At 35.5% G+C, this 24,314-nt stretch overlaps 1 protein-coding gene across 1 annotated transcript in view; it reads left to right on the forward strand.

Annotated features, from left to right (window-relative positions):
- The window catches only part of Smp_146720 (hypothetical protein), a gene marked incomplete at both ends in the record, with an annotated part of 74,834 nt that overhangs the window by 19,109 nt on the left and 31,411 nt on the right, over positions 1-24,314 (forward strand). The window contains 11 exons of the mRNA XM_018797673.1: positions 363-590; positions 2,947-3,648; positions 6,970-7,242; positions 9,275-9,306; positions 14,850-14,967; positions 16,193-16,354; positions 18,039-18,254; positions 19,541-19,660; positions 20,651-20,707; positions 21,442-21,603; positions 23,628-24,152. Of these exons, the coding sequence (XP_018652692.1) occupies positions 363-590; positions 2,947-3,648; positions 6,970-7,242; positions 9,275-9,306; positions 14,850-14,967; positions 16,193-16,354; positions 18,039-18,254; positions 19,541-19,660; positions 20,651-20,707; positions 21,442-21,603; positions 23,628-24,152 (2,595 nt within the window). The remainder of the gene's footprint in view (positions 1-362; positions 591-2,946; positions 3,649-6,969; positions 7,243-9,274; positions 9,307-14,849; positions 14,968-16,192; positions 16,355-18,038; positions 18,255-19,540; positions 19,661-20,650; positions 20,708-21,441; positions 21,604-23,627; positions 24,153-24,314) is intronic.

The raw sequence follows: 24,314 nt of genomic DNA on the forward strand, positions 1-24,314 counted from the left end.
AAAATAAATTCGAAGAGAATGAAATTAATTGTACATTAATGATCATTGCTTTCCTAGGTAATTGTTTTCGAAATAATGTTAGCAAAGTAACGAACTTCCTACAGTGTTAACCCATTTAGTGATTGACGATAAATATTCATTAACTTAATAAACGATTATACATCCCTACTGTGAAATATCCTCGGTAACATTTTGTTCATATCTCAATTTAAACCATTACCAAACTGTCTAGATATACTTCCTAGTTTAAAATTTATGTTATATTTTCCAAACTACTAACAAGTAGTTGATGACCACTGTTTAAAATGTTGTAGACATTTCCTATATACAAGAATTTTTATTTTTTTATTTCTGCAATATAGCTGATCCAGGTACGCTCGGTTATCCATTATTTATTAATGGTAGTCAATGTATGCCAAATTTTGTTCTACAAAAACAATTTGTCAAATTGGAATCATCTACTGTTGTTGTCGTTGACTATTGTGTAGCTCCACATGGTTTTATTTATCAAAGGCATCATAATGCTATATACAATAAATTCAAACAATTCTGCTTATTTCTTGTTGGTAAAACAATGTATTGTCCAGCAGGTAAGAGTAGCACACGTACATATACGTTTATTTGAAGCTAACTTGATAAAATCAACTAATTTTGTCAAAAAAATTTCATAAGACTTGTAGGGGCTTTGCTTTGTTAATCAATCACCTTGATAACCGTTGTTATATAAATCCCAATGGTGTTTGAAATCAAAAGGAAATAAGAAACAGCAACTACGGTCTGTTAGTGGATAGCACGGATCACAAGGCTACAAACACATCGAGCGAGTTTGAAGCAGAGAGGCAAATATGTGTATTCGATGAAATATAGAGACAGATTTTTAGTCAAATCGAATAAGGCGCAGCTAGGAAAAGCAAAGGCTAATAATAGGATTCACGTACATATATACATAGTCAAGAGAATGATTCACAGAACAATATTTAAGCTATCAACATTTAAGCTAGAGAGAGGTATGTGCTTAGGCTGTCATGTAATCAGGCGTACACATTAATGCAAAATATGTGCTAGTGATCATAATAGTAAAAAGAAATATATGATATTGTCTGTTAAGTGAGTAAATAAAAGGGCTTAACCAGAATTAACCATTATCGAAACTGATTGTAGGATAGTTGCTATAATCTTATGCTGATACATTTGATGCAAATAATATAAATCATGAACAATAAATAGACTGAATATATATATATATATATATGTCACAGGTAGTATACTGTTAAAATTCAATATGGTATTCTGGAGATTTCCGTGTTTTTGATTAGGATCATAAACCGATTGAAGTTGGACAATCACTGAAAACCTGGAAGCACTGGACGTCTGTTTCCTCCTGTTATGGGACTTCTTAGTAGTGAGCATTCACGACCCCACCCGCAGAATTCGAACCCAGGTCCTTCGGTCTCACGAGCAAACGTTTAACTTCTAGAACAGTGAGCCGACCAGCATCCAACAGTGTTAAAGTCTAACCTCAACTAATCCACGAAATTGCGTGACCATTTTCCATTATACTGAGGATGATATTTGTCTCTACCTGACATGGATTTAGTTTAAAGATTAGAATTAGACAAAATATGAACAAATATGTCCTCTGTAAAGAAATGTAACAAGTATCTTTTCATAATACTATCAATATTTCAAGAAGTTTTGATCGTATCGTAAAATCAAAAATAATGTTTGAAAAACCAGTATCATGATTTAGACTTTTGATTATAAGGAGGCTATTTATTTACAACATATCACATTTCAATGGTTGAATTCATGAGTCGATCTAATCTAGAATGCGATTGAAAATCTGTAAGCATTGTACGACTATTTCGTCCTAGTATGGGACTCTTCGACAGTGCACATCCACAACCTTGCACAAGGGACTCGAATCCAGGTTTCTCGGTTTCGCACGCTTACGCCTAACCTCTAGACCAATGAGCAGGCATCTCACCGTGGTGATGTCTAAATTCAATCGGTCCATGATTTTACGCAACCATTCGTCCATTATTTGAGGTGGATAACTGTCTCCACACGACACGTATTGGACTCCACTGGTCATGGCTTCTCACTAGAACTCCGGGTGCTCACTAGTGAATAGCTTTAGTATGGATATTTTTTGGACAAAACGAATGGAACACTAGTTTTTATGGAAATTTGATTATAAATCACCTCCAAACAAACAATATTCGCCTTATAAGCAAAGATGGATACTGACTAGCAGTGGAATCCAGGACGCGCATCTCGTCTTATTTGAGACTCGTCAACCGGACGTACGTGCATCTCATAGTTGATGTTCACTCTGGTACTCGGACCCAGTACCTTTCGCTTCAAACGCCATCGCGTTATCCACTCAGCTACTGAGGCCTGATAGCCACTTGCTTGTGCAATGAGGTGAAGAATCAAACAAACAATACCAAGTGAATTTAATATTCGCCTCGTTGACTCATTTTTCCTATTCTCTAGTTACTGTTCGGCATGTTACTTATGTCTCTACTTTTTTCTATGTAATAGACTGTACTGTTTATTTGTATACTAACGTTGCTAATTTAAGTTTTTAGAAATAGATAAAGTTTATTAACCCAGATAGCTTACTTGTCCTGACTTTGGCGAAACAAGACTCTGTACTCGACAGTCTAGAGAATAGCTTAGAGTTGAACCTGTAGGAAACTGCTTCGTACAAAAGTCGATCCATCGTAGATGCACATTGCTGAAGAGTCCCATACTAGGACGAAATGACCTTCCAGTTCTTCCACGTTTTCCATGGTGGTCTAGCTTTAATTGACCCATCGATTAAACTATTAAATTACTACAGTCTCTACAAAACCCTCTTCTTCTGATAATTAAATGTTAATTAATGTATCATAGTTTGTTTTCATATACATTGAAATTATTGAATTGTTACATTAATAGGTTTTATACGTACTAGACGATTTCAACCAAGTTTAGAATTTATTGGTCATCTTTCTGGTCCAACAGCATGGAGACCAACATTTGATAATATCTTACAAATAATTACTTGTTGTGTACAACCTGAATTTTGGACTAATTCTACACGAACTCCGTATATATCTATTGAGAAAGTTTCACAATACAAAGGAGACTACAGCACTAGTACCAGTAACAATAATAATAATGGTAAAGAAGCACAAGAATTACGTAATATAGACACGACTATATCACCTTTTACAAATGAAGATGAAGATTGGTTTTATGTAAAACCACGGCGTAGAATAACAGTTGGTGATTTCTTTCCGTTACGTCGTCGTAAATGGATAGCAAGATGGAAACGCTCTACTTTTGAAAATTATACAGATGATAATGTTGAGTCAGAAATAACAAAGTCTGATTCTTCTTCTTCATCGTCACCTATAACATCATTGTACACTTCAGAAACTTCATATACTCCACAATCTACAATACTAGATCCACCGTTATTTGTTTCTATTTATCAATGTCCACCAGTCAAAGGAACAAATCGACTTGTTGCACCATTGTTTCGTAATGTTCTTCCTGATGAAACACTTAGTGATGTATTACAAAATTTATTTCCTGAAATAAGTTGTGAATATAGAGAAGCTAAATCAGAATTCATACCAAACGCTGAAACTCGAAGTAAGTATTATTATCATTATTTCCATTGTCATGTTAATTTTATTTCTCATCGAATTCAATGTTGCCTTTTTTGAGCAGTGAATTCATAAATATCTATCTTATTGACTGGATATTTCATTTATTAACGGTCATATGTAATGACTAAATTGATTATATGTTTTAGTGTTTGTTACCGTATTTTAAACCGGCATCAAATTAACAGCAAACCAAGTTATCTGTTGAAACGATCAATAAAATAGGGATGTGTCGGTGAAATGTGGTCTACTTATATCCATATAAGTTGTAGATGTTGATGGTCAGACATAGAATGTATTTTGGTAGAAGACCGATAAGGAAAGAACTGAAATGAAGCGCAATCGGTGGGAAAATGCACAAACAATGCAATTAGAGAAGATGGATTGATATGATGTCAAGATGACATCAAAACACTGAGAAACTAATCAGTAATAACAGTAATAATAGTAATAGTAAAAACTATCTTTTCAATAATAAACATGAACAATCATACTATCTATGACGTACTACATTAAGTACGGTAAATGGAATCTTTTAAAGTCTATCTTTTTTTGTTCAGGTATCATTACATACATACAGTTCATTGAATACCATCTACAAACGGTTAAAATTTCAACACAATACACTCAACATTGAGAAATACTGCAACTTGATTTAAAGAATCTAGTTAACATTAAATGATAAAAACAAATATGAGATCAACCATTGATCAATATCCAGCCAATAAAAGGTTGAATCCACTTACTTCTTCAACTATTTAATATTGAGCTATATGATAGTAAAATTATTTCTTTGTTGATTGAAAACTGACTAATTGGAAAATAATACAGAATTTTTAATAATAGTACATTTATCAAGGACGTCCTTGATAAGGCACGAAGAACACTAACATAGTCACACTTGATGGAGAAACTCTGGAAGAGGTTGAAACATACATGTACCTGGAAAACATCATTGATGAACAAAGAGGATCTGATTCAGACGTAAAGGAGAGGATTGGCAAAGCAAGGACGATATTTCTACAATTTAATAAAATATGGAACTCCAAACAACTCTCAAATAATTTCAAAGTGAATATCTTCAATACGAACGTCAAGACAGTTCTACTGTATGGAGCTGAAACCTGGAGAACTACTACATTCATCGTCAAGAATGTACAAGTATTTATAAACAGTTGTTTACGCAAAATACTCAACACTGACTGACCGGATACTATCAGCAACAGTGTTTTATGGGAGAGGACAAACCAACTTTCATCTGAAGAGGAAATTAGGAAAAGATGTTCGAAGTGGATCGGACATACATTAAAGAAATCACCAAACTGCATCACAAGGCAACCCTTAACTTGGAATCCGGAAGGGAAATGGAAAAGAGTAGGGCCAAAGAACACATTAAGCCGGGAAGTTGAAGCAGATATGAAAAGGATGAATAATAGGTGGAAAGGATTTCCCAGGACAGAGTTGAATGGAGAATACTGATGGGTGGCCTATACTCCTCAATGAGGGGTAACAGGCATAATTCCTTGATAAGGAAGGATAGAAGTCGAAGTAGGGCACATTTTTATGTTCATTTAGGTGTAACATGGGCCAATCAGTGATGTGAATTAATTAAGACGTTTTTTACAGTGATTTCTCGAATTGAAAAGAATGTTCATCCGTGATACTGGAATGAAAATTGCGTTTCAACAAAAACTAACTGATGGTGAAAATTGATAGTTATTGGATATTAAATTAGTGACTGATCAACATCGTGTGCTCATCAGTAAACATATAACTTTAGCAAAAGTATAATGAACTAAAGACCTTGGGCGACTTATCAGCCGATCAGGAGACGTTGCACAGAACTCATTTGGAAAAGGTCCTAATTTTGTAATTTTATTCTGAACATTTGAATTTTATGTTTTCGCACCAACAGACGTTTATTTCACCTACAGCTTACATTACCCACTCACAATTCCTTGACTGTCATCGGTTGATGGATTTTTTTATTACGCTATTTTGTGACTCTCACAAGGGCGTCTCTATCATTCTATAAATAAGATTGATTTTTGTGTTTATTGACCTCGTATTTTGTAGGTGCTTGTAGAATACATTCTTTACACCTCATCAAGACTTGTTGATTTAGTTAGCATGGACGAGGACAAAACGGATTAGAATACTCTATCGTGTCATTAACCTTCTTTCCGTTTACCGAGTAAGGTGAACTCGTAATAACATCAAGCATATCAGTTACAAAATCTCGATTAGATATAGGACAGAAATAATCATATAGTAGGAGCTGGATAGTAATAAACAACCATCTTCTCAACTTCAATAAATCATAAAAACACATAATAAGGATATTATGAGATTAATCAGTTGTCTGAACTATTCTTTTTTCTTTTACTATACGTTTTGTCATTATAATTTGTTATAACGGAAAAGAATATAGATTTCATCTGTCTTTTTCCATACTGTACATTAGATATTTGTTACGTCCTTGATCTGTTTACCCACTTTTCAGGCCAAGGATAACTTGTCTAATGTAGATTAAGACCTTGATAAGATAGGATGACTGGCTTAACTTTGAGGCTAGTGTGAATGAGTTCGAAGTGAGGTAGAGAGACGAAAACTATTCTATCACCTGATTGGCTGACAAGCACGCGCGAGAGAGAGAAGACAACTGGAACAATACTTGATTTATTCCAATTCCGATCTAGTACCCAAATTCTGATTAGTGTAAAAAGATACATGAATAAATAGATGACTAACCCGACCACAACGTACGACAATTAGGAAAATACAATTATGTCCAAAACTGAGAAATTAGAGTAGAAAATAAGGTACTGATTATTGATTATTGTATCTCACGTTCACAGCCACATTTGGCTTGATCCTGTACAAATATTATTTCCTATTTTATGGTGTATTGCAGTTTTTTATTGCAGTATATAAACCGAACATGCTTGAAATAGATTATTTGCATAGATTCGCATAACAGAAGGTGTAATTAGTGTTCTGGACTCAATTGTAAGGTCTTGGCGGACAAGGCGACCAATAAGAACGCTAGACTACTCGTACCAGTTGAACATCATTGATTTAGCACAGTGTTAAGATTAGACACGTCGTATTTCGATTGGTGGATATTTCAAATGATAAAAAGCCGGACATAAAATCATAACAAATTGATGACGACCTTCTATAAAGTCACAACAAAGACGAAATCGGTTTTACAAGTACATAGATCTTACTAATATTCAATATATTCCTACATATCTACCATTTGTTTGTTAATAAAACCATTTCTTCTTATTTATTGCATTTTTAGTTAGTCAATTAGCTCTTCTTATTAATGAACCAACATGTCCAATTGGTTTTACTAAAACACAAATCTCACGACGTGTTGTATTCATACTTGGTACAAGTATTAGTTTATGTTGGTCAATGACAAATCGGTTTAAATTAGATGATACATCTTATAGAAATCAATTACCTATTGGAAATTATTGTTTAATCACAGATCATTCATTGAATCAAATTAAATCAAATGTATTACAAGAAAGTGATAAAGAGAAACGTTATAATTATAAATGTCCACAAGGTAAGATCATAAATATTAAATTTGAAAAAAAAATTTTTAATCATAAACTGTTCAGATGGATAGTGGATAGTACTGGAATCCAGGATGAGTGTTTCATTCTATTTGGGACTCGTTGGAAGTTTTAAACATCACTCCATTACACAAGCAAGAAGCTATCACGACTTAATCTCTGGGTGAATAACCTGATGGCGTTTGAAACAGAAGGTACTGGGTTCGAGTCCAGGAGTGAACATCAACTCTGAGATGCAGGTACATCCAGTTGACAACTGTCAAATGAGACTAGACGAGCGTCCTGGATTTCATTGCTAGCCACTATCGATCTTTGTTTATAAAGCTTGTGGATTTAGGCAATGTTGAGGCAATCTGCAAAGGATGCAAATAAGTCAATAAGAGATTGATCGATTATAGTACTGAACGTCAATGGAAGATTCAAATAAACAATACCAAGTGGAATTAAGCATAAACTGTTCAGTTTTAATATTTTACGAGACAGATAGAAACATTTTCTACTATTATGATATTTATTTGTAAAACGGTTTGTATTCCTCCCTCTAATTTTATTTGCGACTTTAGCTGACTAATCCTTGTTGACGTATGTACATTTAGAGTGTATGCCGATATCGTGTATGTAAACAGGAATTATAGTACGTGTTTTGAATTTCTACAGCAATTGTTTTAAGTTTTTATAGTTTGAGTCTTAGTATGAACATGAAATTTAAGATCCAGGTGTATCAAGCTGATAAATGTCATATTAGAAGAAACGTTCCACAAGGCAGTGGAGCATCGTAAGGAGATGCAGTTCCATGATAGTCAGTGACCACTGATTGATTCATACGCCATTTGTTCCCTCAGGATACTAGAGCCCATGTGTACCATTGGTTTGGAATTGGGGTTTTCCAACTCCCTTAGGTGGACGCGCCATGTTCACCAACCCGGTTAGACCGCCGAACATTCGCTTTTCGTCCTCTCAAAGAAGAGACTCATTCAATATAGATATCTAAATTACACTATAACTGAATGAAACAAAAATGAAACATATTAATAGGTCTCATTTAATTTCCTGGTAGTTAGTGGAAGTCAAATGTTGATATTTATCGCTAACTGATTGATTTCTATATACATCTTTATAATGAAACGATACTTTGATGAAGCAAATGTAACATTTAGGGGGATGGGGCTTATTGTATTAAAAAGGCTCGATTTGTTTAAACGTTTCTTACAATAAAAGTTTAAGTTGGTTGAATGATGTTTGGAATAAAGAAGAACACAATCATTTGAACAGTAGAAGTATTCATGAAAATCTGTTAAGCTGGCAGAACCAGAAACTGCAAGGTTTATTTTATTTATTTTGAATATATAAGCATTTGTACCAAGGGGAGCCAAATACATATGCGCCACATAATTATAACGAGTCCAATAATACATATCATCGATTTGTGTGTGGGCTGTGATACTGCCCGGGTACCTAAACTGAAGCAGGTGGTTTTCTTAGGGAGCCAAACTTCGAACCTTTAACCTAAATGTCTAATCCATAAAGCAGTGGAGTAACGTTAGAAGATGCGGTCTCATATCATCCCATGACCAATAATAGGTTCATTTACCATTTGTTCGCTCAGAATACTAGAGCCTATGTGCACCATTATTTTAGAATCAGGATTTTCCAACTCACCCAGATGGATCCTTTGTATCAACCAACCCGGTTAAAGCTGTGGACATTCACCTTTTGTCCTTTCAATTCCGCAAACAACACCCCCGCCTCGATAAGTCAGTGAGTATGACTACCCTAACAGTGACTGTATACGCGTGGCCATATGAAAGCATTACGAGACGGCGAGTGAACTCTCTTCACCCTCAGCCGTACCAGGGCATTTGAGGTCCGCAAAAAACTCAAAATTTAGTTATATTATTTAGTCATTTAAACCTCAATCATTATGCAATGTAGTATTCTATACTTTTCTTTATTATTATTATTATCATCTTAATCTGATCTTTGATTAGGTTAACATTACCTATTTTGTCATTGTTTTATTAGGTTTAAGACAAAATGAAATTCATTTTGTACAAGTTGGTTATCGTTTAAAATTGTGTTGTTCTGTTAATTTACCAACAAATTTTACTGATTATGAAAATGAAAGTAAATTAGATAAAATCAATTATCAAGCACCATTAGGAATTACATCACCATTTGCTATTATACAAAATGGTCCAATATGTCCAACATTTTATTCAGGCAATAATAAATTAACAGTAGTACAAGTAAGTGAAATGTTATAAATTATTATATCAATTATCAGAAAGGGGTTTTGTAAATATTTTAATTATTTAAATAGTTGAATAGATGAATCAATAAAAGCTGGACCTTCATGAGAAACCTGAAAGCACTAAATAGCCGTGAGGCATGAAACTCCTCAATAGTACACATCCATGATCCAGCTTGAGGGGTTCGAACCCTGGACCCATTGGTCTCCCGTGAGAACGTTTAACCTCTACGCCACTGAGCTGGATGGCATCCAACCGTCCACCATTGTTGTCAATGAGTTAATGCCTCACAGCAGATAGTGTTGAACCCCACTGGTCACGGCTTCTCACCAGAACTCCAGGAAATACATCTTGAAGTCAGTCACTAGTTAGCACATGATGATTATTATGAGAAAGTGGGGTTTTGTGGATATTATTATAATAATTTAATAGTTGAATTGATGAGTGGATGAAAGCTAGACCACCTTGGACAAAATGGCCATCCAGTGCTTCCAGGTTTTTCAAGGTGGTCTAGCTTTAATTGACTCATGAATTCAACTGTTATATTAATCAATTAATTAGCGATTGATTTCGATAGGTAATTCAATGAGTTCAATTGAGAGGTACTGACTAATGGAGTTCAAGTATGTTGATTATGATGAAGTTATCTATCAATGGCATTAGAAATTCGTTGTGCAATATCACGAGCTGATTGAATTTAAAGATTTAGACTATTGAATTTTAATGCCGTTGTTTGTCGGTAAAGTACTCTCTCCCAAGAGCTCAATGACCTGAATTTGATCTCCAATAATGTCATAAATAAACATTGTTGAGGATTTTCATACTACGATGAAACAACCGTCCAGTACCTACTGGACTTTGATGATTATCAAACTACACTCATTAACTATAGAAAACAATAAATCAATAAATAATTTCACTTATGATTACGAAAACGCTTAAATTCATAATCATTTAAACTTGTAGTTAGTAACATCTTTGAATCTCTTGTAATCAAGATTGATTCAATCTCTTTAAAAATTAATTTTTTTTTTAAAAAAAGTGGGGGGGGGGGCAAAACAGTATTTTGTAATCAATATCTAATTCTACTTTTTCATACCAACTTAATTCAATTGAACAGATTACATGTCAGAGATATATAGATCTATTGCATTGATACAGACTAGAACTTCAAGCTTAACACGTATATCTTTGAAGTTACTTGTCAGTTTCTAATAAATTTACTAAAAAAAACTTGGAAAGCATAACCAATAATAAATTTAACGTTGATACAAGTTAGACTTTGACTATTTGTTGGGGACGTTGGATCCCTAGAACTCACTTGGAAAAGGTCCTAATTTTACAATTTTATTCTGAACATTTGAATTTTATGTTTTCACACCAACAGACGTTTATTTCACCTACAGTTTACATTTCCCACTCACAATTCCTTGACTGTCATCGGTTGATGGATTTTTTTATTACGCTATTTTGTGACTCTCACAAGGGCGTTTCTATCATTCTATAAATAAGATTGACTTATGTGTTTAGTGACCTCATAATTTGTGATTACTTGTAGAATACATTCTCTACGCCTTATCGAGACCTATTATTTGTTGACCTAGTTAGCAGTGCCGAGGACAAAACAGATTAGAATAGCCTATCATGTCACTGTGTCATTGACCTTCTTTCCGTTTACCGAGTAAGGTGAACTCGTAATACCATTAAGCATATCACTATTCCGACGACTATTATTTATCATTGTACATTGATCACTATTGAGCTTTTACACTAAACTATTCGTATTTCACTAGAGGAAAATAGTAAGTTTCAATTTTAGTTGGCTATAACGAAAAGGATAGGAATTCTGTTTACTCACTTTCGCCTGTTACTCCCAATGGAGCATAGGCCGCCGACCAGCTTTCTCCAACCCATTCTGTCCTGGGCCTTCTTTTCTAGTTCTATCCAGTTCTTGTTCATTCTTCTCATGTCTGTCTCTATTTCTCGGCGTAATGTGTTCTTTGGTCTTCCTCTTCTCTTTTGACCTTCAGGATTCCATGTAAGGGCTTGTCTTGTGACACAATTGGGTGATTTCCTCAAAGTGTGCCCAATCCACTTCCAGCGCTTCCTCCTGATTTCTTCCTCCGCTGGAATCTGATTTGTTGTCTCCCACAGTAAATTGTTGCTGATAGTGTCTGGCCATCGGATCCGAAGTATCTTGCGTAGACAGCTGTTAATAAACATATGTATCTTCTGGATAATGGCTTTCGTAGTTCTCTACGTCTCCGCCCCATACAGTAGAACTGTCTTCACATTTGTATTAAAAATTCTAACCTTGGTGTTGGTTGACAATTGTTTTGAGTTCCAGATGTTTTTCAGTTGTAAGTATGCTGCTCTTGCTTTGCCGATCCTCGCCCTCACATCTGCATCTGATCCACCGTGTTCATCAATGATGCTGCCCAGATATGTAAAGGTTTCCACATCTTCCAAAGCTTCTCCGTCAAGTGTAATTTGGTTGGTGCATATTGTATTGTATCGGAGAGTCTTGCTTTTCCCTTTGTTTATATTGAGACCTACTGCTGCTGAGGCTGCTGCTACACTGGTTGTTTTCTCCTGCATTTGTTGTTGCGTGTGTGATAGAAGAGCCAGATCATCCGCGAAGTCTAGATCGTCAAGTTGCATCCTGCATGTCCACTGTATCCCGTGCTTTCCTCCAGTTGTTGACGTCTTCATGATCCAGTCGATCACCAGGAGAAAGAGAAAGGGTGAGAGTAATCAACCTTACCTAACACCGGTCTTTACTTCAAACGAGTCGGTGAGTTGTCCTCCGTGGACGATTTGGCAGTTTAGTCCATCATAGGGGTTCCATATGATATTGACTATCTTCTCAGGCACGCCGTAGTGTCGAAGAAGCCTCCATAGTGTCGTCCTGTCCACGCTATCAAATGCCTTCTCGTAGTCGATGAAGTTGATGTACAGTGATGAATTTCATTCGATTGATTGTTCCACAATGATACGTAGAGTTGCGATTTGGTCTGTACACGATCTATCCTTACGAAATCCAGCTTGTTGATCTCGAAGTTGGGCGTCCACGGAATCCTTCATCCTGTTTAACAATACTCTGTTGAAGAATTTTCCTGGTATTGAGAGAAGAGTGATGCCCCTGTAGTTATCGCACTTACTGAGATCGCCTTTCTTCGGTATCTTGATCAGAAGTCCTTTTTTCCAGTCTATTGGTACTTGTTCTTCGTCCCAAATCTTACTGAAGAGGATGTGGAGTATCTTGGCAGTTGCTGCTACATTTGCTTTCAGTACCTCTGCCGGGATGTTGTCTGGTCCCGCTGCTTTGCCACACTTGATTTGTCTAATGGCCATGCTGATCTCTTTAATTGTTGGTGGGCCAATATCGATTGGGAGGTCTGTGGGTGCTGCTTCGATGTTGGGTGGGTTCAGTGGAGCTGGCGATTCAAGAGTTCCTTGAAGTGTTCTACCCACCTGTTTCGTTGTTCTTCAATATCGTTGATTACTTTGCCTTCCTTGTTTTTCACTGGTCTTTCTGGTTGACGGTAATTTCCAGCAAGTTTCTTTGTTGTATCATACAGTTGTCTCATGTTTCCCTCTCTTGCAGCCTTTTCCGCTGTCATCGCTAAATCTTCCACATATTTACGTTTGTCGGTTCTGATGCTCCTCCTCACTTGCTTGTTTGCCTCTGTGTATTCGGCTTGTGCCTTGGCTTTTTCCGCTCTTGTTCGGCTGATATTGATTGCTGCTTTCTTGTTCCTCCTTTCTTCAATTTTATCCAGTGTACCAACAGTGATCCATTCCTTGTGATGGTGCTTCTTTTGGCCCAGAACCTCCTGACATGTTGAAACGATTGCCTCCTTGATACCTTCCAGTTGCTCTCCATAGTAGTTCCCTCTCTATTGAGTAGATCATGAAAGGCCTCGAACCTGTTGCTGAAGGCTATGTTGAATTTGTTGAGTTTGTCAGCATCTCGAAGAAAGGCCGTATTAAACTTTTGTGATGTTGTCCGCACCGTTGTCCAGTGCTTCTTGAGTTTTAGTTTCATCTTGGCGACCAGCAAATGATGATCGGATGCTATATCAGCTCCTCTTCTGGTTCTCACATCCTCCATCGTCCTCCTGAACTTTTTGTTGATGCAGATATGGTCGATTTGATTCTGTGTAATATGATCCGGTGAAATCCAAGTGGCTTTGTGTATGTTTTTGTGTGGGAATATGGTGCCACCGATGACCAGTTTATTGAAGGCATATAGGTTTGCAAATCTCTCACCATTTTCGTTCCTTTCTCCCAGTCCATGTCGTCCCATGACGTCTTCGTATCCAGTGTTGTCCATTCCAACCTTAGCATTGAGATCTCCCATCAGAATTGTAAGGTCCTTGGTTGGGCACTTCTCGAAGATCGACTGCAGCCTATCGTAGAATTGGTCTTTAGCGTCTTCATCGTAGTCGTTGGTAGACGCATAGCATTGGATGACGATCATTGTAATGCCCTCTCTCTTTGTTTTGAAGGAGGCTTTGATGATCCTTGGTCCATGAGATTCCCATCCAATAGGTGCATTTTGTGCTTTTCTGGACAGCATCAATGCAACTCCTTGTGTATGTGGGGCATTTTCTTCTTCATGACCGGAGTATAACAGAAGTTCTCCTGAAGACAGTCGTTGTTGTCCAACCTGCGTCCAATGTGTTTCACTGATTCCAACCACCTCCAGGTTGTATTTTCTCATTTGTGCAGCAATTTGGAAGACTCTTCCAGTCTCCCACATTGTCCGGACATTCCATGTACCTATAAAAATTGTTGCTCTGGTTGTAAGAAGGTGCATCGGCCTCATGACTTCCGAATGAACTCGGCTTTCATCATGAGACGTCATAATTATTCCTTCTACTCCCAGGGCAGAGTTTAAATGGTTTGAATGATTTTTTCTGGTTAGCGTTTTTTTAGCGAGTTGATTTTCTACGGGATGGGGTCGCTAACCCCATGCCCAACACTCCTCCTTTACCCGGGCTTGGGACCGGCAGTAACCCCCAGAGGAGCTACAGGCGGAGTTAGGAATTCTGTGTAATGACTAGGAAATGGCATTTATGAGTTGATCCGACCTTCTTTTGAATAGATCTATAAAAGTACTCAATTTTACTTACTAAGGACTATAAAAATCTTTAAAGTTTTGAATGTCTTCACGGTGATCAATGCAAAGTTGTTAATATTTTACACATATTTTCTTACGAAAATCATTCACTGAAACACTTAGATTCAATCTTGATACTTTTCCATTTGGAAAGGTCCCAGGTTTGCTTGGTTGGCTTTTGGTTATTGAGTAAAATACTTTTGTAATTTATTCTAAATTATAGTACAATCGTCCAATTCCTCGCCCATATGGTGATCAAATTGAATTAATTGGACCAGATAATCCAGTCAAATTAGATGGAATACCAAACATAATCATTTGTCAGTATTTAAATCAAGAAAGTAAGTCATCTGAAAATCATCGTTTCGTTAAGATACCGATTATAGCTTTATTGAATTTGATTGTTTTGCATCACAAACTGAGTCAAGTTAGACAACCATTGAAAATTAGTAAGCTTTTTCACTTTATCATATGGAATGCGACTGCAAGTATTATCCACAACTCCACTTAGAATTTAACTCAGGACCTCTTAGACCCGTGTCAGCACGTGAGGTAGTTACCCACCAAAGACTGGAAGATGGTCGCGCAATGTCATGAATTGACTGAAATTAGACATAAAAACGGTTGGATATCTACCCAGTATTCTAGATATTATGTGTTCACTAGCGACACCAAAGGTCCTGGGTTTGATTTCTACATGAGGGTTTGTGTATGTTTGTTGTTGAGGTGTACCATACTAGGACGAAATGGCCGGACAGTGCTTCTAGGATCCAAGTGGTGGTCTATTTTAGATTGGTTCATGATTTCAACGAAACATTATTTTAATAAGTAAAATCTCATTTACTAACATGAGACGTTAGTTTAGATGTTTAACTTAAATTCGTTTCACATCATGGACCGTGGCTTTGCCTAACAAACCATTGACATCTAGGAAATGTTTCGTTCTAGTATGGAACTCTTTCAACTATATGTATCAAGAATCTCACTATGAATCCATCCTAACTATAATTCAATTGAGAAAATGAACGAAATTTAACTTTTTTGTTTAATAAATACATTCATTGACTGATATTACCTAATTTGGAACAAATGTCCCCAAACGCTTATCTACTCTTTGGCCTTTAGATGGCATATGAACACAGGAACTTGATCTGTTCACGTTCACACCGACCCTCACGCACTACTTTGTTCGATTTTGAGAAATAATAAACACTAATTCACCAACTGAAGCATATTTCCACATATTACCTAATAGCTGATAATCGGTGTGTACAAATACGTTAATCACGAGCATGAATTAAAAAAGCAACCAGTTATCGCAAACACCTGTCCTAGTCAGTTTTTTTTGAATTACTAACCACCTATCTCTTGATTCTCTACCATACTATAGTAGAAGAGCATTTTTAAATCCACCTAGTTGATGAATGAAACGAAATCTACCTCTTCAACAAGTACCACCTCACTTTATTGATGGATAAATTTTTATCTACTGAATGCGTTTGTTAGTAGTAAATAACTCATTGCCTAAATTTTCTTTTTCTGTTTAATTATATATAAACTTTGTAGTTAAATTAGGCGTGAAATCACTTCGTTATGATTGTGATGGTTTGGGACATCGAGAAGTCATGAGCTATGGTGGAGCTACTTGTGGATTTGAAGCGAACTCTACGGTAGTTTTCCCACCTGGGAAATATTGTTTCTTACAATTATCTTCTACATGCCCTGCAGGTAATCTTAGTTTTATTTGTTTATCTGATTTAGTCAATGAACTCAATTCTAACAATATTTATCTCTTATTCAATAAGATATTTTGGGATCTTTGCAGCAAACAACTATCTAACATGGTGATGATTAATGTGACTACACTCTACCATTAATTAGTAAATTTCACAGATGGAAAATGTTATGTCCTTATGACCTGTTGATTATCACGTGATAAGATCACCAATTACAACGCTGACTTGTTAACCAGATCAATGATGCATAAACCAGTACGAGCAGCCTAGAGTTAACTTTGAGTTCTTATTGGTCCTCGGATATAATAGCTGCTCACAAACGCAGTCGGTTCAGTCTAGAACACTAATACTAGTCTCCGTTGTATGAATCATGTATTTTAGACATACTTAGTTCATATATAAGCAAATCAGACCTCATCATACCATAACATAGAAAATAACAATTTTACAAGATTAGACCAAAAAGTGTCTATGACTGTGACAGACTGTAACTATTAAATTGGGAATAACTTAAGAATAGTAAATGGTATAATAGTAGTCAATAAGCCAAACGAAAGCTCACAATAAAAGGAATATGAATATACATATAACCTGGTTACTTACTAGTTATAAAATAAGAATATATATAATAACAATCCATAAATAGATCGTAGCAGTTACTATTCTTTTATTATTCGTCCGGATATAACAGAAAACACTATTAATTATGACGGAAAAAGTGTCAGTATTGGTAATGATAGTATTGTAGTATGGTCTATTTATATCCATATAAGTAGTATATGGTGATGTTCAGACATAGAATGTATTTTGGCAGAAGACCGATAAGGAAAGAATTGAAATGAAGCTCAATTGGTAGGAAAATGCATGAATAGTGGGACTAGAGAAGATGAACTGATATTTTGCAGAAGGAACAGTTAAGATTGAGACAATTGATTGTTATTTCGCAAATTAACTGTTCACTGCATGGTTATCAGAATTTAGTGAGATAGTCTGTAATTTGTGGTTAAAGACATTCGATTGTCCCTAACTAGTGTTCTATTCACAACAGTATCAGTATAAGTAGTGTTAGTAGTGGTATTAATATTGACAGTCATTGAAATTAAATCACTTGGTTAGCTTGTATATGTACATAATTGGCTTTTCAATGGAATAGATTTTCGAATGAAGCCCGAGGATTTTTGGGATGATTTGAATGTGTTGTACAGAGTAATTGAAACTTTTATCAAGTTGGAGGACCATTCAAAAAATTTATTTTTTAGGCTACCAATATTCAAACAGTTAACTATTAAGATCAGCCTTTATAATGTCGAATGCCTAGCGCTGTTCATGTAGTTTGAGCTTGCGTTTCTTGGTTCAAATGGTTTATAGTTATTTCATCCTGTTGTAAATGTATAAAATAATATGAAAACGATGTTTGATTTGAATAAGTGATCGACTATTATTGAGTTCTCGATCATTGTTGGAACTTATTGAACCCTCCAGCTTCATTCGATCAATGACTGACACCATACGCTTAACATCTTTGAACTTCATCACTAACGACTTCTTTTTAGAGTTAAAAATTTTCCTGAAGCTAGAAGCCAGTGAATGCATGATTACGATAAGAGTGAAAAGCTTTTAAAACTTAACATTTGTTCATCACTCATATATATGAAAACATTTTTTTAAAAATCTAGGATTCACATCAAGAAGTGGTGTCGATCGATTCGGTTTCAGTTTACAAAGTCTTGGTAGTACATGTTGTCGTACTGAAGAATCGATTGGAGCAATTAAATTACCAATTAATTTAGAAGCCCCGTTTAAGCTGCCTGCAGTTTATCAACCATGTCAAGCAATAGAGAATTTCAATGTTGATGCTGAATTACATCATTGTGTTTATTACCCGAAAGGAAGTAAGTTTATATTGTTTATGAACAGTGAAAGCTAGAGACTAAGCAATTCATTTACAAGTAACTATTACTTCGTACAGTGTACCAGCCATTTGGGTTTGGTGAAGCCTCATTTGGTGGAGCCTAGGGGCTTTCCTGGTAGGAAGACAGTCTTTTTAAAGCATGTTTTTGTGGGGAACAGACCTGTTTTTATTTTGGGTTAAGCCTCGTTTTTGACATAGGGCAAACTGTTCTGGATTATTTTAGGTGAGGCGTACCCTTTGTATGTACCTATTTACATAAATTTCACAAGCCAAAGCTCATGCAATTCAAATATATATATATTCACAAACGGCAGCATTTTACAATTTTAGTGCCTCGAAGTTAGGTCTCTATTTGATGCAAGTTACAGCAAAGTGCTGGAATAGTCCGATATTCGCTGACCGCCCAAGTTGGCTAATGAGGTTACCACTTTTATTCGGCAGCGCCGCGTGGACGCCTTAGGTTGGATTTGGTTGCACATCTCACATTCATTAAAATGTCCTTTTTTGTCTCGTGATAAACTCCACGTTGTCAAGTAATCTAAGTGTATCGTAGCCAGCAATTACGGTTATGTTTTTGTTTACTGAATCACTGAGTTGTAGATATTTTGGAGCAGTTTACTTGAGAGAAATAATTTGAAATGTGACTTTTGCTATGTTGTAATTTTTCTTTCATCGTGACTGAATGTGCTACACTTGACACGTCCGTGGTGGTATTTTCATCGTAGGAAACATTACATCAAAAACGACAGAGAACAATATATCTCCTCAATAATGGGTTGCAATAGTGTAAATAACAAATCCCACTTCATTTTGGTTGGTTACCAGATGCAAGGTCAAAATTGTGAATAGAAATGGAGTTTATCCTTATTCGTCCTGTGAGTATCATGCACTTCAAACAATATATAATAAACAATGAAAGCTTCGGGATTAAACCACTCCATTTCAGAGAACACAATCTTGGGAGTAATTTTGTTTACTCTTGGCAGTTAACGTATGGATTAGGGAGATAAACACATCACTAACTCTAATATTCATTTTCAAATCACACTTTATGCATGAAGCTCAGTAACACTGTCAAACCAGGTCCTACATTGTGTCTGACTAAATGATCTAGTCATCGTATGCAAATTGGTAGGGATTGCAATTAGGATCCTGTGTACTACAGTTGTTCATTTCAAATCAATTGAACTTATCAGCTTTCTTCGGTATTTTTCATAATTATTATCAATCACATTTTGTCTTCTTGGCTTTTTTTCTCTTAAATAGATAGATCACATATAATGTTGGTATGGCCACGTGTTGTTTCCAACTTAAATGATACTATAAACGGGAGTGATAATAATAAAACTTCTGTGCCAAAGTACTGTTCAAAGTTACCTGGAAAAAGTAAGTCCAATAGTTATAACAGTAATTCTTTTTACTGAAATCACGTACCGACCAAAGTTAGATAACATCTGAAAACCTGACAGTATTTGACAGCTGTTTCATCTTAGTATGGGATTCCTCAGCGGTGTTCATCCATAACCCTTCACCTGTGAGTCGAACCCATGACCTGTAGTCCAGAGAGCGAACGCTTAACTTCTAAACCATTGAGCTGGAATACAATAGTTCATAGGTCTAACTTAAAACACGTTAACCTTAAGCTGATTGATTTCATGGAAAGAAGGTTAACACAAGTTCTGAAGTTTTTGTTAATTTTATCTTTATGTAGTGGAAACTAAACTGAATGAACGATCAAAATCTTATACCAACCTGTTTAATTTGAAATAATCAAAAGTTAACAATTTTCTACCCTTTTCTTACATTCTATCCTTGTTGATAACCATAAATAAGATATATCTATGACTTCAGATACTGATATCCTGCACAAAGTTAAGTACATGTGAGACCCTGTGTTTTACCTTTCTAAAAAAATGATTTTTACAATATTTTTCTAATTCGAATGAAGAACCTCTATACAACTAAGTTATGATAAATGATATGTCAGTCATGTCCAGAAATTTCACCTACCAGTTCTCGCATACCACATTATAGTTAGACGGTATGTGGGTAATGATAAACGAGGTATGCCATTTGAGAAAGTTGACTGTACGTCGACTAATGAATGTGTGTATACCTGTGTTTTGTGTACTTATTGATTAAGTTTACCACTGAAGGCTTCCTAATCATTTCTCAACATCCCTACTATCATTTGTAGTTGAGAAAACTTATAAGAAGTGTACATTTCAACCGGGCTATCCCATTAGATAACAATAAACTGAATTCAACTTAAGTATAATCTTCATATTTTAACTTATGATGAAAACAATTTTAGGATTGTCAACATCATTCTTTAATGTATTACTATGTTATGTTTTTTTTATAATCAAATTAAAGGGGTCGGATTTAGAAGAAGTCAATTGGGTCGTTTATCTGCATTATTCTTTAATATAAGTGAGTTATTTAATATGTGATCAAGTGTAATAAAGAGATTGAATTATATCATTTGAATGAATAACAAAACCTATTACCCTCCTTCATCAACTATCTCTCAATTTTCACCTTTTAATATATAATAGAAATACAAAAATCTAAATACATATACCTATGTCATTATATATAGTTGGAATCATGAGTCAATTGAATCTAGACCACCATGGAAAGCCTGAAAGCACTGGATGGTCGTTTCGTCCCATTTGTGGAACTCCTCAGCAGTGCGCATCCACGATTCCGCCTCGTGAGATACGAACCCAGGACCTACCAGTCTCGTGTCAGAACACTTAACCAATAGACCACTGAACTAGCCGTCATCCAACGGTGTTCATGTCCAACTTCAACCAATACACGAAATTGAGCAACCATTTACCAATATCTTCAGTGGGTTGATATCTTCCAACAGACCTGGTCGAACTCCACTGTTTACTGCTTCTCACTAGAACTCCAGGAAATACCTCATGGAGCCAGTCACTAGTGAGCATTTGATCATTATGAGAAGGGGCTTCGAATCTCATGAGGCGGGATCGTGGATGCACACTGCTGAGGAGTTCCACAATAGTACGAAACGGCCGTACGGTGCTTCCAGGTTTTTCCATGGTGGACTAGCTTCAATCAAATCATGATCTCAACTATATAAAATAACAATATTTATTTATTTATTAATAATTTTTTTAATTTATACTTAATTTCAGTGCAAGATCAATGGTTAACATATAAACGACCACGTTGGACAACACGTATAAGTGATTCAAGTGATATATGTTTCAATGAATTAAATTTAGAAAATATCCCTGTATTAATTCAACCTTCCAATGGATATTGTATATCAGTATTTGGCAATTGTCCATATAAATGTAAGAAAATTATGTAATGAATGATGATGTTGGATATATTTATTATTATTTATTTAGAGTGTTACTTTGAGTTAGATAACAATGAATATTTGTTTCATCCTAGTACTGTAGTGTGTGTTGCTGATGTCAACAGATATAAGTAGTATGTATCATCAATTGAAAGTGAAATGTCTAGAGGCAGAATGTTAATAAGATCAAAGAAAGAGATAATGTTACGTCCTTGATCTGTCTATTCACTTTCGTGCCGAGGATAACTTGTCTAATGTAGATTAAGACCTTGACACGATAGGCTGACTGGCTTAACTTTGAGGCTAGTAGGCGTGAGTTCGAAGTGGGGTAGAGAGACGAAAACTATTCTATCCCTGATTGACTGACAAGCACGCGCGCGAGAGAGAAGACAAGACAACTGGAACAATACTTGATTTATTCCAATTCCGATCTAGTACCCGAATTGTGATTAGTGTAAAAAGATACATGAATAAATAGATGACTAACCCGACCACAACGTACAACAATTAAGAAAATATACTTATGTCCAAAACTGGGGGATTAGAGTAGAAAATAGAGTACAAAAGATTAGGTCTAAATTACAATAGCTTTGTAACGAACAGAAAATGCTATGGCAGTGAATCATCCATCAAACGAAAGCTTATGATCTGTAGAATAGACTTGGAACAAAAGTAAATATTACTGTTTTACAAGCTTTGAATTAAATGAAATAATGTCCCCAAAAATAGCTTCCGTAGTTTGTCAAGACTTCTTTTTTCTCCGTTCACATCAAATGAGAACAAAGAATGATTGGTGTGAAAACAAAAGAACAATGAAGCCTGAAACAATTGATTGACACTATATGGTTCTCAAATTTTACCAAGATATTCTATAACTTTGTATTCAAATGCATTTCTTCTTATTCACTATAGTATGAAAATACATAGCAATGAACATTCATAGTATTTAGACTTCTTAGTGAATGGTTAATCAGTGGAACCACTGAGTCAATCTTTAGTAATACTATTCCAATTTCAATAAATTTTTATTTTCATTTAAATGTTGAAGTTATTTGAAATTTCAATTGACAAACCATTCAAAAAGAACATCTATTAGACTTTATCGTAGTGGTAAGGGATTAATACAAATTGAAGTTATGAAATAACTATGTGGTACATTAGATTTTCAATTGATTGATCACTCGTTGATGATCAATGTCATATATGTATGTAAAGTCCTTCTTAGTGCAGACAGAATCCCATCGACAGAGTTGTAATATGGCCATCAGTCTAGATGACTCCACATTGGGTACATTGTGTTGAAATAAGATGGTGGCTGGAGGTAGTTGACAGGAGACCCTAGATCTTGGTTTTGTGCTATTTGTCACTCGTCAGCAATGTTTACCTGTAATATTGAGGGAATTGATGCTCCCTGACGGATTCTATGTCACCCAGATCACAATCAGAGACGTTACTACTGGGCTCTCCGGGCCACATCTGACCTCCTGTGGGACTGAGCTTTCACTAGTTCATTAAATGACATTTGTTTATGATTGAATTATGCACCGAAATATAAATTTGTTTTCCTAGTTTATTAATTTCTAGTCATAAATAGTCAACTTGTTGACAGCTTAAACTTTAGAATACTGGATAAGCGTCTAATGTTTCGTATCGCTAAATCCAAAAAATTAGCAATATTGTGCAACCATCTTCCGATACCATCTGTTGATAACTGCTCCATTAATTGATTACGATACTAGTATAGATCATGATCCCAATAACTTTTGAAAAAACCTCAGTGGCGTGAAGATTATGTTCTCATCAAGAAACCTGAAGATTTCGGGTACAGTCAACAATACGGTTGCGGATGCTCACTTTTGAGTAGTCCGTCTTTTTCAGGTCAAAACAGCTGTCCACTGCTCTTTGGTTTCAAATGACTAACTAACTAAGGTCAGTTTATGACGTAAATTATGCAAGCAATTACTTTGTTGTTCACAAAATCTTGGTGTTACTTTGTTATTGATTTCTGTTCTACAGTCTTTAGAGAAGTTGGAGCTGCACCATATATGAATACAGTTATTTGTTGCCTTATTAAAGAATATATTCCGGAAGTGGATAGATTAAATCAGACATCATCATCATCAACAACGTCGACGAACTCATTAAGAGTTCGTTCATTTGTTACTTTGGGTTGGCCAACAAAAGATGACAAGAAGGAATTAAAGAATTTCACCGGTACCAAAGTGTTAACTACGTATGAACAAACTAATTCACAAAAGTATTTAAAAGATTTAAATTACTGCCCTCAATTTCGTGATACACAATTAAAACGACGTGTTGTTGAAAGTATGTACATACCAGAGAATGTCTCATTATCATCACGTTTACAAAATAAACAATTATTTGGACAGTATAAAAATTTACATACATTGTTCAATGTCTCCAAATCGAATGGCTTACATTTTGAAAGCCAAACTGGTATATGGTCAGAAAATGATATTGTACATGTGATATATTGTGAATATGGTACAGGTAAAACACCTGGTACAGATGATCATCGAAGTAAGTTTGAAATTATTTTTTCTAATCGTTTATGCTACTTATAATGAATTTAAACAGTTTAAAACAATGAGCTAAAATTATAAACATGGCAATACGTTAAGTCTTGATGGGTGGTAAAATAACCAAGTGTGGAGATATGAAGATTCGATCAAGATTTTGAAA

Source organism: Schistosoma mansoni, chromosome 5 (assembly GCF_000237925.1).
Source record: "Schistosoma mansoni strain Puerto Rico chromosome 5, complete genome".
NCBI classification, from domain to species: Eukaryota; Metazoa; Platyhelminthes; class Trematoda; order Strigeidida; family Schistosomatidae; genus Schistosoma; species Schistosoma mansoni.